The sequence below is a fragment of the Cynocephalus volans genome, chromosome 18 (genome assembly GCF_027409185.1).
Source record: "Cynocephalus volans isolate mCynVol1 chromosome 18, mCynVol1.pri, whole genome shotgun sequence".
Classification (NCBI taxonomy): domain Eukaryota; kingdom Metazoa; phylum Chordata; class Mammalia; order Dermoptera; family Cynocephalidae; genus Cynocephalus; species Cynocephalus volans.
The window spans coordinates 6,310,646-6,325,741 of record NC_084477.1 but is presented as its reverse complement, the minus strand read 5'-3'; the positions used below and the strand labels follow the sequence as shown (position 1 = coordinate 6,325,741).

General features: G+C 39.5%; 1 protein-coding gene across 5 annotated transcripts in view; it reads left to right on the top strand.

Annotated features, from left to right (window-relative positions):
• The first annotated feature begins 14,812 nt into the window (after positions 1-14,812).
• ADSS2 (adenylosuccinate synthase 2) overlaps positions 14,813-15,096 on the top strand; it is a 42,300-nt gene continuing 42,016 nt past the window's right edge. For all 5 annotated transcript variants that reach the window (XR_010022313.1, XM_063082731.1, XM_063082728.1 and 2 more), the window contains exon 1: positions 14,813-15,068. Coding sequence is in view for 4 of the 5 variants with exons in the window: in XM_063082731.1 (XP_062938801.1) it covers positions 14,898-15,068 (171 nt within the window). In the remaining variant the exon portion in view is untranslated. The remainder of the gene's footprint in view (positions 15,069-15,096) is intronic.

The following is a 15,096-nucleotide window of genomic DNA, read 5'->3' as shown; positions in this document are numbered from 1 at the left end:
CAAAGCTGCAAATTTGTCTAAACAATTATCCCAGCATCTTTCAACAGGTTGGACGAGAGAATTTGACAACCTGATAAACCAGCTGCGCATGGCCATTGTGTCCGTGAATTCAACAAGAGTGGATGTCTCCTTCGCAGCCGGACTGTCCTCATGGATTAAAACGGCCGTGTCCCACTTCAAGGAGTGGGCAGGAGTGATTGGGGTTGGCATGTTCTTATGTGGGGGAACTGTGCTCCTACTATGGTTGGTCTGCAGATTAAAAGCCCAGACCCAGAGAGACAGGGTAGTCATCGCCCAGGCATTTCTAGCCCTGGAACAGGGGGCCAACCCTGACGTTTGGCTGTCCATGCTTAAGGATTAGCCTGCTCTGACTCCCCTTCCCCCTTCCTGTTGGCTGGCCTCCCTGAAGCTTGTTCAGAGGAGTTCGCCCTTGCTCAAACAGGTCTATGTGTAACAACAGGCTCCAGTGTGTCCAGAGACGGGCAACTTCCCCCAGACTTGAACCAACCTAAGACATGGTGCCCGGTGGCGATAGGGTCAACCTATGACGGGTAAGGTCAAAGTCTGTGGAGGGACGACCTAGGACAGGAACGCTGGCTAATTTGTCCGCGACCGCCGAGCTTGTACCAGCCGCTTTAAATGATAAAAAAGGGGGAGATGTGAGGAGCTGCCCGAAATCGCCATTACAAGATGGCGCTGATTTCCAGTGGAGGGCAGGGCTGCTCGGTAACACGCCTGGGCCGATTAGGCAGCCACCAATAAGGTAGGAGCACGTCCTAGGCGAGGAGCAGTCTCTATATAAAGGGCGCGGGTTCCCTCGCTCGGGGTCTCCATTTTTGGCAAGCTTATGCTCTCCCTCTCAAGATGCATTAAAGCTGATCTGCAGAAGGATCCTTTGTGTGCCGCGTCGTTCTTGCTGGCGAGACGGTAGCGCGGGACAGTTATGTACTTTCAAATGTTTTCTTGCTGCTCCTTAGCACTGTCTTCTTTCAGATTGAAGAACTCCGTTTAGCATTTCTTGTAAGGCTAGTATAATATTGATGAATTCCCTTAGCTTTTGTTTGTGAAAGACTTTATTTCTCCTTCATGTTTAAAAGTTAGTTTTGCTGGATACAGAATTCTTGGCTGACAATCTTTTTCCTTCAGCACTCTGAATACATCATCCCATTCTCTTGTAGCCTGTAGGGTTTCTACTGAGAGACTACTGGGCTCTGCTGAATGTTATGTATTTCTTTTATCTTGCTGCTTTCAGTATTCTTTGCCTTTGATTTTTGATAATTTGATTATGATGTGCCTTGGGCTGTTCCTCCTTGAATTGAATTTCACTGGTGACTTCTGAGCTTCCTATACCTGGATGCTGTCATCCTTCCCCTTAACTTGTGAAATTTTCAGTCATTATTTTCTCGAATATGCTTTCTACATCTCTTTTTCCTCTCCTTCAGGTATGCCAATGATGTGACGGTTATTTCCCTTGAGAAAGTCCCATATTTGCTGTATTTCTGTTTATTTTTTTTTACTTGTTCTTTTTTCTTTTTGCTGCTCTGATTGGATAGTTTCATGTGCCTTATCTTCAAGCTCACTGATTCTTTCCTCTGTTTGATTAAGTCTGCTGTTGGAGCTTTCTGTTGAGTTTTTCAATTCAGATAATGCATTCTCTATTTCTAGGATTTCTATTTTTTAAATTTATTCTTTTGTCAAATTTCTCTGCTCCTGAATTACTTTGCAGATATCATTTAATCTTCCCTCCATATTTTGTTATGACTCCCTGAACATCCTTAAGTGGGTTATTCTAAATTCTCTGTCAGGCATTTCATAGATCTGCTGTTTCTCTTCATCCATACCTGATGCTTTGTTTGTTTCATTTAGTGGCAACATATTTCTCTGTTTTTTCTTGATCTTTGTGTCTTTATGTTGATGCCTAGGCATTTGAGGAGACTTCTACTTGCTGCTGATTCTCTGGGGTAGGGAATTTTGTTGTGATCATTGATCACTTCTGGGTCTCTGCTGTGTGGAAATTTCATCCTGGGACATTCTTTCCTGCGGATTGAGCCTCCTGCATTTCTATTGCCCTGACCAATTTCCACTAAGACTAGCTGCCCACCCTGTGTTCAGTGTTCCCCTGGCGGTCAGCCTCTCTCCTGCATTCCAACCTCGTCCCATGGGGCAGGCCATGTACATGTCCATTACGATAATCACCAGCCTCTGGGCAGTTTTTTCTCATCATTTGTGGCTACTTGCTCCCATGCTGGCCCAGGGGAATCCTGTTAGTGGTCTTTATGGCCTATGGGTTGGTATGGTGCACTCTCCCCTTCAGACTCCAAGCAGGTTTATGCGAAGGATTCCACAATTCTTTTCTGACTTTGATCCACGTGTAACAGCAATTCGCTGCTTCCCTACCAGGCTGCCTCAGAACAATTGGCCCATCCCTACATCTTCTCACCATTGCTTCCCACTCCTTTACGATTTGGGTCCCTTCTCCTGCTAGCTCTAGCAGTTCCAGGTTGGCAGTCTTTGCTTTTTAATATTTGTAAATTGGTTATTTGTAGGAAGGTGAGATGCTGAGAATTGTCTACTCTGCCACTTTGATGATGTCACTCTCCAAAACTAAATATACTCTTGCCAGATGATCTAGCAATTGCACTCCTTGGTATTTACCCAAACGAACCTGCACATAAATGCTTATAGTGGCTTTATCCATAATTGCCAAAAGCTAGAAACATCCAAAATGTCTTTCACGATGTGAATGGATAAATAAACTGTAATACATCCAGACAATGGAATATTATACAGCTATAAAGAAATGACCAAGCCATAAAAAGACATGGAGGAACCTTAAATGCATATTGCTAAGTGAAAAAAGCCAATCTGAAAAGGCAACATACTGTATGATTCCAACTACATGAGATTCTGGACAAGGCAAAACTAAGGTGACAGTAAAAATATCAGTGGTTGTCAGGAGTTGGGGGAAAGAAGGGTTGAAAAAGCCGAGAACAGAGGATGTTTAGGGCAGTGAAACTACTCTGTATGATACTATAATGATACTATAATTGAAGCATGTCATTCTACATTTGTCCAGACCTATAGAAAGTACAACATAAAGAATGAACTAGTTAAACTATGAAACTATGTAATAATGTAATGTACTATAAATGTACACTAATGTAAACTATGGATTTTAGTCAATAATGATGTATCAATATTGGCTCATCAATTGTAACAAACGTAGCACACTAATGCAAGAGGTTAATAATACGGGAAAACTGGGGAGGTTTTACGGAAGCTCTCTGTAGTGTTAGCCCATTTTTCTGCAAACTTAAAACTACTTTAAAAAATGAATCTATTATCTATAAAAAGAACCTTAAAATTAAAAAAAAAATAAAATGATGGGCAAAGGCAAATGGTCCCATTGCTCTTCAAAAGGAATCAGTATAAAAGCAGGGATCATGAGCCTGATATTAGATAAAGTAGAATACAAGCCAAAATGCCTTAAAGATGTAGAATGAGAGGAACTCTCTCACGTTGCTGGTGGGAATGCAAATAGTACAGTGATTTCAGAAAACAATTCTACAGTTTTTTATTTGATTTAAACATGTCCCTACATTCTAACACAGTAATCCTATTCCTAGGTATTCAACCAAGAGAAATAAAAACATATGCCCCATATATGTACGTGAATGTTCACAGCAGTTTCATTCAAAATAGCCCCAAACTGGAAATAACCTAAATGTCCATTAACAAGTGAATGAATAAACAAAATGTGATATGTGAATGCAAAGGAATGTTATTCACCAACAAAACCAAATGAGTACTCATATATACAACATTATGGATGAAGCTGAAAGCACAAGGCTAAGGGAAAGAAAACTGACCCAAAAGGCTATATACTGTATGATTTCATTTATATGACTATCTAGAAAAGGCAAAACTATAGGAACAGGAAACAGATTAGTGGCCTACGATTGAGGAATGCAGCTTAACTAAAAAGGGCATGAGGGAATTTTTGGGGGTGATGTAAATGTTTTATATCTTGATTATTGTGGTGATTATGCAACTATGCATTGTCAAAACTCATAAAACTATATACTTAAAAAGGAGTGAATTTTATTGTATATAAACACCTCAACTGACCTGCCTTTCACAAAACAAATTAAAGAGATGTATAATTATATCGACTATATCTGGATCCAGATTTACATAAACAAACAGAAGATGACATTTATAAGACAATTGGTAATTTAAATACTGGCTAGATATTTGATTTTATGAAATTATTAATTTTTAGGTGTGCTAATAATATTATGGCTATAGTTTTAAACAACTTTATTGAGACATAATTCACATACCATACAATTTACCCATTTAAAGTGTACAACTCAATGGTTTTTACTATCTTAATATAGTTCTGTGACCATTACCACAATCAATTTATTTTTAATATTTATTTATTTAATTATGGAAGCTGGCCAGTTCAGAGATTAATTTTAGAACATTTTCATCAATCCACAAAAAAACCCTGCACTTGCAAGTCACCAACCAAGCCCTCCCTCCCAGCCCTAGGCAACCACTAATTTACTTTCTGTCTCTATACATTTGCCTATTCTGGACATTCCATACGCATGAAAGCATTCAGTATGTGGTCCTTTGTGAAAGGTTTCTTGGACTCAGCATAATGTTTACAAGGTTCATTCATGTTGTAGCATGTATTAGCATTCCACTCATTTTTATTGACAAATAAAACCCCATTATATGAATATACCACATTTTATTTATCCTTTCATTAGTTGGTGGACATTTGGGTTGTTTCCACTTTTGGGCTATTATGAGTGTTTTTATGAATATTCATGTGTGAGTTTTCATGTGGACATGATATTTTCATTTCCCTTGGATATATACTTAGAAGTGAAATTGGAGCCGGCCTGTGGCTCACATGGGAGAGTGTGGTGCTGACAATACCAAGTCAAGGGTTAAGATCCCCTTACTGGTTATCTTTTTGGAAAAAAAAAGTGAAATTGGTGGATCATATTGATAACACTATATTTGAAAACTGTTTCAAGAGCTACCAAACTGCTTTCTTTTCTTTCTTTCTTTCTTTTTTTTTAAAGATGACCGGTAAGGGCATCTTAACCCTTGACTTGGTGTTGTCAGCACCACGCTCTCCCAAGTGAGCTAACTGGCCATCCCTATATAGGGATCCAAACCTGCGGCCTTGGTGTTGTCATCACCACACTCTCCCAAGTGAGCCACAGGCCGGCCCCCAAACTGTTTTCTAAAGTGGCTGCACTATTTGACATTTGACAGCAATGTAAGGGTTCCAATTCCTCCACATCCTGACTTATTGTTATCTTTTTAATTATAGCCATCGAAGTGTGTGGGAAGACGTATCTCTTCATGGTTTTGATTTGTATTTCTCTATGGGGAATGTGCTTATTAGCCATTTGGATATCTTTTTTGGAGAAATGTAAATTGAGATCCTTTGCCCATTTAAAAAATTGGGTTGTCTTTTTACTACTAAGTTATAATAGTTATTTATATATTCTAAATACAAGTCCCTTATCAGATATATGATTTGCAAAGTTTACCTCCTATTCTGTGGATTGTCTTTTCACTTTCTTGATCGTGTCCTTAGAAGCACAAAAGATTTTAATTTTGATAATGTCCAATTTATGTTTTTTCTTTTGATGCTTGTGCTTTTGGTGTCTTATCTGAGAAACTGTTACCTAATCCAAGGTGAAAAAGATTTTCCCCTATGTTTTCTTCTCTGAGTTTTATAATTTTAGCTCTTATATTTGTCATTGATCCATTTTGAGTTAATTTTTTAGTATGCTCTGTGGTAGGGGTCTACCTTCATTCTTTTCATGTGGATATCTAGTTGTTCCAGCACCATTGTTGAAAAGACTATTCTTTTCCCATTGAATTTTCTTAGCATAATTGTCAAAAGTCAACTGACCATAAACATGTGGTTTTATTTCCAGACTCTCCGTTTTATTCCACTTATCTGTATTCCTGCTGTTATGTCAGTACCACAATGCCTCAATTACTGCAGCTTTGTAATAAAGAACTGTGAGTTCCCCTAACTTTTCTTTTCAAGACAGTTTCGTCTATTCTAGTGCTGTTGAATTTTCATATAAAATTTACACATGAAATTGCTAAACTCATTTATGAGTTCTAATAGTTTTTTAGTGGATTCCTTGGGCTTTCTACATAGAAGATCACATCATCTGCAAGTAAAGGTAGTTATCTTTTCCTTTCTAAAGTGAATGCCTTTTATTTCATTTTCTTGCCTAATTTCCCTGGCTGTGTTTTTTTTTTTTTTTTTTTTAAGAGTCCTGTCATTTAAAGATACACATTGAAATATTTATGGATGAAATTATATGTCTGGGATAGTCTCAAAATAATACAGTAGGGGAGAAAGTGGGTGATAGAGTCAATGAAAAGAGAATGAATGGCTATGAGTTGGTAATACTGCAGCTGAGTGACTTGTTACTTTAATGTCTAAACTTTTATGTATATATTCTAATTTCTATATTATAGTAATTTCTTATATTTTTGCATATATTTAAATGTTTACATAATAAAAAGTTTTAAAATGTAAGTTCAAAAAAGGGAACAAGTTCTGTGGAAATTACCAAGCTTATACACAAACCTCTCTAGTGAACTTAATTGTAGTCGAGTGTCTATAGAATGTTTCCACCATGCTTACTGACTTCTAATGTTTTAAATTATTTGGGGTTATTTAAACAGAAAACTGATTTCAATTCACATAGGATGGGAAGGGATTTTTTAAAAAATGCTTTCCATCAAGAAGAATCATGAAAAATTTAATCCCTAAAGTGTCTTCTGTACCCTCAATATTCCTTTCTTTCTTTGAATATCACTTCCAAACAAGCTGCAATGCCATTGGTTTTATCATCCACTTTCTTGCCTTTTTTCTACCTTCCTTGCTGATAATCAAACTCTGGCTCCCAATCTGCATTTCTGCAATGGCATAACTTCATTGTTTTGATGAGCAATTATCAATTAAAGATGAACCATTTCTGTTACATACATAAAAACAATAAAATAAAGGAAAAATAGAGATGGAAAAAAGGTGATTCTTAGAAAGACTAAAATGGTCAATTATATAGCAAAGCTGTTCAAAAAAAGATAAAGTACATAAATAAACTATATTAGAGAAAGAAAATAGCTACAAATAGAGATTGAAATGGTAAGCAAAGATTACAAACAAATGAATAGCAATAAATTTGAAAACAAATGAAATGCACATTCTATAAGAAAGTACAGACTTCCTAGAGTTATTTTGCCTGGTTTTGAATAATATAAAGTTTATACAGAATGTGTTCTTTTATGCATAGCTATTTTCACACAATATTATATCTGGGAGATTCATCCACATTGTTGTGCACAGACATAGGATACTCATTTCATTGCTGTATAGTATGCCATTACATGAATATACACACAAACATATTTACCCATTTTACTGTTGATGGACATGCCATTCAATTGTTTCTAGTTTAGAGTTATTAGGAATAACGCTGTTGTAAACACTCTTGTATAGGTCTTCTGGTGCTAGATGTATATCTAGGAGTGAAACTGCTGTGTCATAGGATATGTACGTGTTCAACATTACCGGTTAATGACAAACAGATTTTCAAACTGGTTATGCCAATTTGCATTCCTAATAGCAGTGCATTAGAGTTCCTATTGCTTTGCATCCTCACTGACACTTGTTATTTTCAAACTTTTTTATTTTAGGCATTCTGATTGGTTCATAAAAACATCTCCCTATAATTCACACTTTGCTTATCATTTTTCATAAGTTTACTTGTCATTTGTACATCCTTTTTTGTGAAATGCCCCTTAAGACTTTTCCTTCTTTTTTGTTTTTCCTTAATACTTTAAAAATATTTAAATATTAAAATTATGTGCTCTTTAAAAGATTTGGTAGACTTCCCCTATGAAACTGTCTGGACTGGGTTCATATTACCCAAATTTATTTTTTATAATGGAAGCATGACACTGACAGCAAACACAACACGTGTGAATTTTAGAATAAGGCTGTTCAATATCTTTTTGGTGGCCAGCTAGTAAGGAGGTCTGAACCCTTGACCCTGGCATTAGCACTGCTGAATAATTACTAATATCATTCTCTTTCACTCTCAATAGTTTTGACAATATACTGTATGGTCATCCTATCTATATCATAACATCATTTTGTGAATATTAACTCACAAAAACACTGAAAACACCACCTATTTTTGCTACATACATATTTAAGAACATGTATTGAAGAGGGCACCTATATTAGGAGGATAAATCAGATGAAGGAAATGAAATAAAAATAAAAGAGTGACAAACATGTAAAATGGAGTATGATTAACTCTGAATTCAAATTTTTTTGAATTTGCTCTAAGATTCAAAAAAATTTAATACTTAACTATAGTATGAAAAAAATTCAACACTTACAGTACTTCTGGTACTAAAAATGCGATAGTTTGGGCTGTTACTGTAATACCTGTGGAGGAAAAGGCCAAATATGAATATGAATATTAACCTTTCCTCAAAATATGAGAGAGTCTATACATGATCAGGGCATACATTGTCCACCAACAGCGTTATCTTTCTACCTAAGCCCCTTCCTGGAAAGTGAACTCAGGACTAAAATTGGGGCTATCAGTGACCTCTACCCACCTCTCGAGGTATGTTAGGCTTTACTCAGTATCTGAAGACACTAAAATGAAATAGAAAGTAAATACTCTTTACAAAATCTCTTTCTTTCCTTCTTTTTTGCTTTCTTGCTTTGTCTCTTTCTTTCTTTGGTAGGATGAAAACTGTTGAAGACTATTGGCTCTAACTCCTTCACTTTTAAACTGAGTTAAAATAAAAAATAAATACTGAAATTTCAAAACCAGTGTTTCTTATTTGGAAGTAAAGAGCAAATTTCTGTGAGTCCTTGTTCATTGTTATTTTTGTACTATTATCCAGGGTATTTTAATTTCTATGTGATCCATCTAAAGCAGCACTATCCAATAAAAATATAATAAAAGCCACCTATGTAAATGAAAATTTTCTAGTGGCCACATTAAAAGTACAAAAAGAAACAGGTGAAATCAATTTTAATATCTTTTATCTAATAATATAATCAGTATAAAATAATTATTAATGAGATATTTTACATTCTTTTTCCTGTACTAAGTTATCGGTATCTGGTGTGTACATTCCATTTACAACACATCTCAATTTGGACATTTCAAGTACTCAAAAGCCACATGTGGCCAGTGACTATTAAAAAGGATCACCTTAAAATTCCTTCACTTTCCCTTCCCTTCAATAATCTATTCCATGTCTATACTGCATACCTAATTGCCACTGGAATTGCTCCATCTGTAAAATTTTAAATAAGAAGCATTTTTCCTGTGTGTATGGGGGGAGTTGCTCAGATATCATTATGTAATTCCTTTATCAGAATTATACAAGCCTTATTAACACTCTGAACTCTTATTTTTAACATATATCAGTCACCAGTATAATGAAACACATTTTATACATACACAGATCAAATTTAAAAACCTGCTCATCTATTTTTACATATCTCTTTAAGTTAAAATATATTTTCATCAAAGGCTTTTTTTCAAGTATGAATCACCTCCCATTTCTTATAATTCTACTATAAAATCCCTTTCACGGGACTGGAGAGTTAGCTCAATTGATTAGAGCACAGCCTTGTAACACCAAGGTCCAAGGTTCAGTTCCCCATACTGGCCAGTTACCAACCAGAAAACAAAAACAAAAAAAATCCCTTTCATTATAAAAAGAGACAGAAACCTCAGCAGAGAAAAAAATACAAGTGGCAGATTTTGTATTTTAATTTACAAAGTTAAAGTATGCAATTTAATTTGTGAATGAAACCTGGTAGCTAAATATAAAACTACCTTTCCTGGCAGGCCCTATTCCCCCACCTGCTCCTTCATCAGCTTTCAACTCCTACTGGGGTTGGGGACAGGGTACGGAGGGAACAGTAGCTAAAGAAGTCATGTTTAATTTACTTAGTCCCAGATCGCTATGATAATGCCGTTTCATCCTCCCTTCCTTAATGATGTCAAATATTTAATGTATTAATGTTAGAAATGGATCTGAGAGGCCCATAGGTGTGGGGTCTGCAGATGAACCATGTGCTGTTTTTTAATGAAAAGGGCACTGTTACCTCACTCTTGGACCACAAGATATCTTTCTTCTTCTTTCAAGTGTATTCCCACTCTACAGTTCTTCAAAATCCAAGAGCATTCTTGACCTCTACCCCTTCCTTCATCTCCCAGTAGGTATGTCCCTTTTTGACTTAACTTTTTTCTCTCACTATCCAGCCAACAGAATAAACTCTTTGGGTGAACCATTTTCTCTCAAGTCTCTTACCTATTCGTCCTACTATACCTATCCAGGAATTGGTCTTGGATAGGTCATACTTTTGGGCATCTGACAGAAGCATGTGCTAAATCATTCATGTGGGACAACCATATATTGCAGGAAGCACAGGATATGAAGCAATAGTTTAAAATCTCCCCTAAAACACTGGGATCAGGGCTTTTACATATAATTTCTATCAAAACTTTCAAGGAACAAATTATCCCAGTCTTAAACAAACTCTTCCAAAGAATTCAAAAAGAGGTAATATTCTCTTACCCATTTTATAAAGCTAGTCTAACACTGATATCAAAACGAAAAAAAAAAAAAGTGGCGCAAAAATCCTAAAGAAAACATTTGTAAATTGAACACAACAGAATATAAGAGATAATAAGCCATGACCAAGTTGGATTGATTTTATGCATGCAAAGATGGTTTTATTAGAAAATTCCACAAACAAAACTCACCACACATATTAAGAAGGGGAAAAAAATCATACAGTTGTTTTGGTAGATGAAAAAATAGAATTTCATATAAATTCGTAATTAAAAAAACAGTGTATCAGAAATGCAAAGAAACTCAATAATAGAGTACCTACAGAACACCTAGTACAAATACCATAAATGGGGAAACATCACTACCATTCCCTTAAAAATCTGGAATGAGAGAACAATGCTGCTATTAGATTTCTATCCAACACTGTATTGGAGATACTAGCCAATGCAACAAGAAAAATAAACTAAAATCACTGAAAAATAAAAGGACTGAAAAGGAGGAAAAAACCCCATTTCTGCAGAAGACCTAAACAGAGATTACACGATATGCGTTGGATAGGGAGATTTAATATTCATAAAAATGTCATTTCCTCCCAAAGTGTTCTAGAGGTTCATTGCAATTCCAATTAAAACACTAAAAGAGTTTTCATGTTACTTGGTAATCTGATTTAAAAATTCACGTGGAAGTGTAAAGGTCCAAGAATGACCAGGACACTTCTGGAAAAGAGACTTGCCCTACAAGATATCATGACTTAATATGAAGCTACAATAATTAAGACATTTGGTAGTGGTGCAGCAACAGGCAAACTGACCAATGGAATAGAACACAACTGAAGTAGACATACGTCCATTTGGAAGTTTTGTATGGGACAGAGGGGATATGTCAGATCAATAGAGGAAAAGAAGGACTATTTCATACATGGAGCTAAAAAACTGGGTCTGGATTCACATGGAAAAAGAAAAATTGCATCCCCTCTTATATCATTTATTTATTTGGGGGGGGCCGGCTGGCTGGCAAAGGGAGGAACGCTGGACCTTGGTGTTATCAGCACCATGCCCTGACCAACTGAGCTAACCAGCCAGCCCTCCACCTTACATCATTTAGAAAAACCAACTCCATTGGGATTAAGAGTTTAAACGTCAAAAACAAAATGTTGATACTCTGATAAACAAAAGACCTTGCGGGCAGGGAAGGATTCCTTTTTTTCCCTTTTTTTTTAAAGGAAGGATTTCTTAAGACACCTCCCTCTCCAACCCCCCAAAAGCTAACAATAAACTAGTTTAAAAATTCATTGTTTATGAAATTTTGTCCTTTAAAAGAACACCATATTAAGACATAAAATTCAGGGAGTCTATGAGACCACCATGTGAAAAAATATCTATGTTTTCAGCAACCTCAAATTGAGATTTAGCATTTCCTTCCATGATGCAGGTATACTGGGGGTCAGCAAACTACACCCTGCGAGCCCAAATCCACATGTCCTTGTAACTAAATCTTTATTGGCACACAGCCGCACCCATTGTTTACTGCTGCGGGTGTGTGCTGTCCCCGACAAGGGCTGAGAGTTGAGTAGCTGCAAGATAGAGTGTAATGCCCGAAAAGCCTAAAATATTGACTCTCCGGTCCTTTACAGAAAAACTTGGTGACCTCTGGTATACAACATAAAAATGCGTTTAAACTCCCTGAGTTCACGGGCCATCCTGAATAATATCAGCTATCATTATTTATTGATCCATTGTTTGCACGTGCTGAGATCTCTGAATATACCGTTGCATTCAAGCCTCAGCAATCCCACGAGACACGTTGTATTATATCGGGAAAACGAAGTTTTACAAAGCTGTCAGAATGCAACGTTTTCGCTTTCTCGCTACTTCACTGATAAGGGCTCCCCTTATCTAAAGCAACCACCACCTGGTTACCCTAAAATGCCTCCTCCCCGCCGATCTCCGGTGGCGGCTTTTGGTTCTCATTTGCTCCTCTCTTCTGTGGCAATAGAAAGGTGACAGGGGGACACGGGTTTCAGAGTTCACAGAGACTAGAAGGTAGCACGACCCTCCTGCGTCCCCTCTGGTTCCACCCTCATTCTCTGAGAACTCTCGGGCGGAAACGGCGGGACGCTGGGGCTGGGGGACCGGGGACTGTGGGGACTCGGGCGGTGGCCTGTGAGAGGCACGGGAATGGCACCCCATTTGCCTTGTCCCGGGGGCGACCCGCGCCCGGGCCGCCCGCCCACGACTGGCGTTTCTCTACCTCCACAGGGCCGAGCCGCAGCAGCTCAGCCCGCACAGCAGCAGCGCCACTCCCCGGACTGACATGGCGCCGAACCCGCCTCCGCCCAACCGCCTCGGCCGCGCCCGGCCCCGCTTCCGGGAAGGAAAGTGTGCGCATGCGCGGGTGTGCATTTGCGGCTGCGCATGCGCGGGCGTGCAAGCGCGAGCCACTACCTGGCCTCGCTCGTATCCTGGAAGTTACGAGCTGGAGGGGAAAATGCAAACCAGGTGTTAAGGAAAGGCAGAACCGCGCTTTCCTGGAGTGAGATAGCAAAAACACTTCGAAAAATCCGAGTTGACTAAGTGAAGGTGAAACTTTTCAACGAGCGTATCTTTTTATCCCAAATCTTTGTGTGACTGTGTATGGCCAATGCAATCGCAAATGCAAATCTAGCAGTGCTCTCCGGGGAGCAAGCACTCCATAAATGATTTTTAAATTGAACAGAAGTGAATGGTAACGTTGTGCTTATACCCAACAAACACTACCTCGGGCAATTGAGTACAAATAAATATGACAGCATTCTTGCTTACAAAGGGTTTGTAATCTTGTGATAAAGCCAAGATAAGGTTATCATATAGTATTATATTTGTTTACTTGTCGGTAGACCAAATAATCTGAATCCTTGAGGGCTGCAGTTTATCTTTATGTCTCCTATGTCACCAGTGCCCCGCACAGTTTGTACGTTCTCAATGTTTACTGACAACGCATTGAATAGAAACAGTAAAATAAAATGCGTTCTAGGGACCATGAGAGAACCTGACAATATATACGATTTGGGAGACACTACATATAATGTGATTCTATTCCTACTTTTTTTCCGAAGCAATTTTTATCAGAATTAAACGTCATAGCTGATATGCTTTGCAGTCGAAAGAGCATTAGATCAACAGTAGGTATACCCCGGAATATAGCCACTACGGAAGCACTAAGAGAAATAGTGGAATATACTCCTGTCAGAGTAAGGGCACAGGCTCCGGACTCACACTGAGTGCCAATTCAAGCCTCAGGAGATCAAGTTACCTAACCTTTAAATCCTAGAAAATGAGGATAAAATAGTATCACCTACTTTCTATGGTTGTAGGGTTTTTTTTAAAAAAAGTGCATTACAGTATCTACATATACAATATGATAGATAATTCCCTCCTCTCTGATCCTCTGTGGCTAATGTGTTAAATGAGAAGAGTTAGGACTCTACTTGATCTCTAGACTTTCAGGTCTAACGTTCTGCTCCTTATTGCCTTACTTTTGAGTTTGCCCTTTTTTGATCCCTGTCTCCATCTCTGCTTATTTCTACATCTTTACTTTCCGATTCCGAATGTACACCTTCCAAACCCATCCTGCTTGTATTTTGAAATTCCACCCTTTGTATATACACGCTATCTTGTTCCTTAATAAAAACAAATCTTTAAACAAACAAACAACCCGAATGCTTTCAGAAATTGAAACCTGTAGACGGCAGACACTATGGCTCCCGACTACGCCGCTGGTAACCAAGAGCGCTGCATGCCGGGAGTTGTAGTCCGACGCTCGACACGTACCTGCGCGCCTCTCCAGTTTGAAAGCGGGAGGAAGGCCGGGTAGGCGGGGCGTTGAGGGCGCAGCGCGTCGAAGCCCCGCCCCCTCCGCCTTCCGCTCGGGGGCCTCGCATAGAGTGGCGCGTCCGGCCGCGGAAGGGGCGTGGCCTCGGCCCCGGGTGGCGGCGGTTGCGGCCGCCAGGGCCGCTTCCTGCTGGCGCCGCTGCCGAGGGGGGGCCTGCGCGGGGAGGTCATGGTCGCCCCTTGAGTGGGCTGTGGCGGAGAGCGGGGCGGGGCCTGGCTGGAGGGCGGCGGCCCGGCGGGGGCAGGGGCGGGGCCGGGCTCTGGCTCCTTCTTCCTCCGCATGTGGCTGGCGGGAGCCGAGCAGCTCGGTTCGCGCACTCTTGGCCGGTCGCGTCTCTTCACGCCGCTGGAGCCATGGCCAACCCGGTGACCTCCTCCGTGCCCAACGGCGACTGCGGCCGCTCCCGGGCGCGGCCCGGAGGAAACCGGGTGACGGTGGTGCTCGGCGCGCAGTGGGGTGACGAAGGCAAAGGGAAGGTGGTGGACCTGCTGGCGCAGGACGCCGACATCGTGTGCCGCTGCCAGGTGAGGCGACGGGGCTGTGACGGGAAGC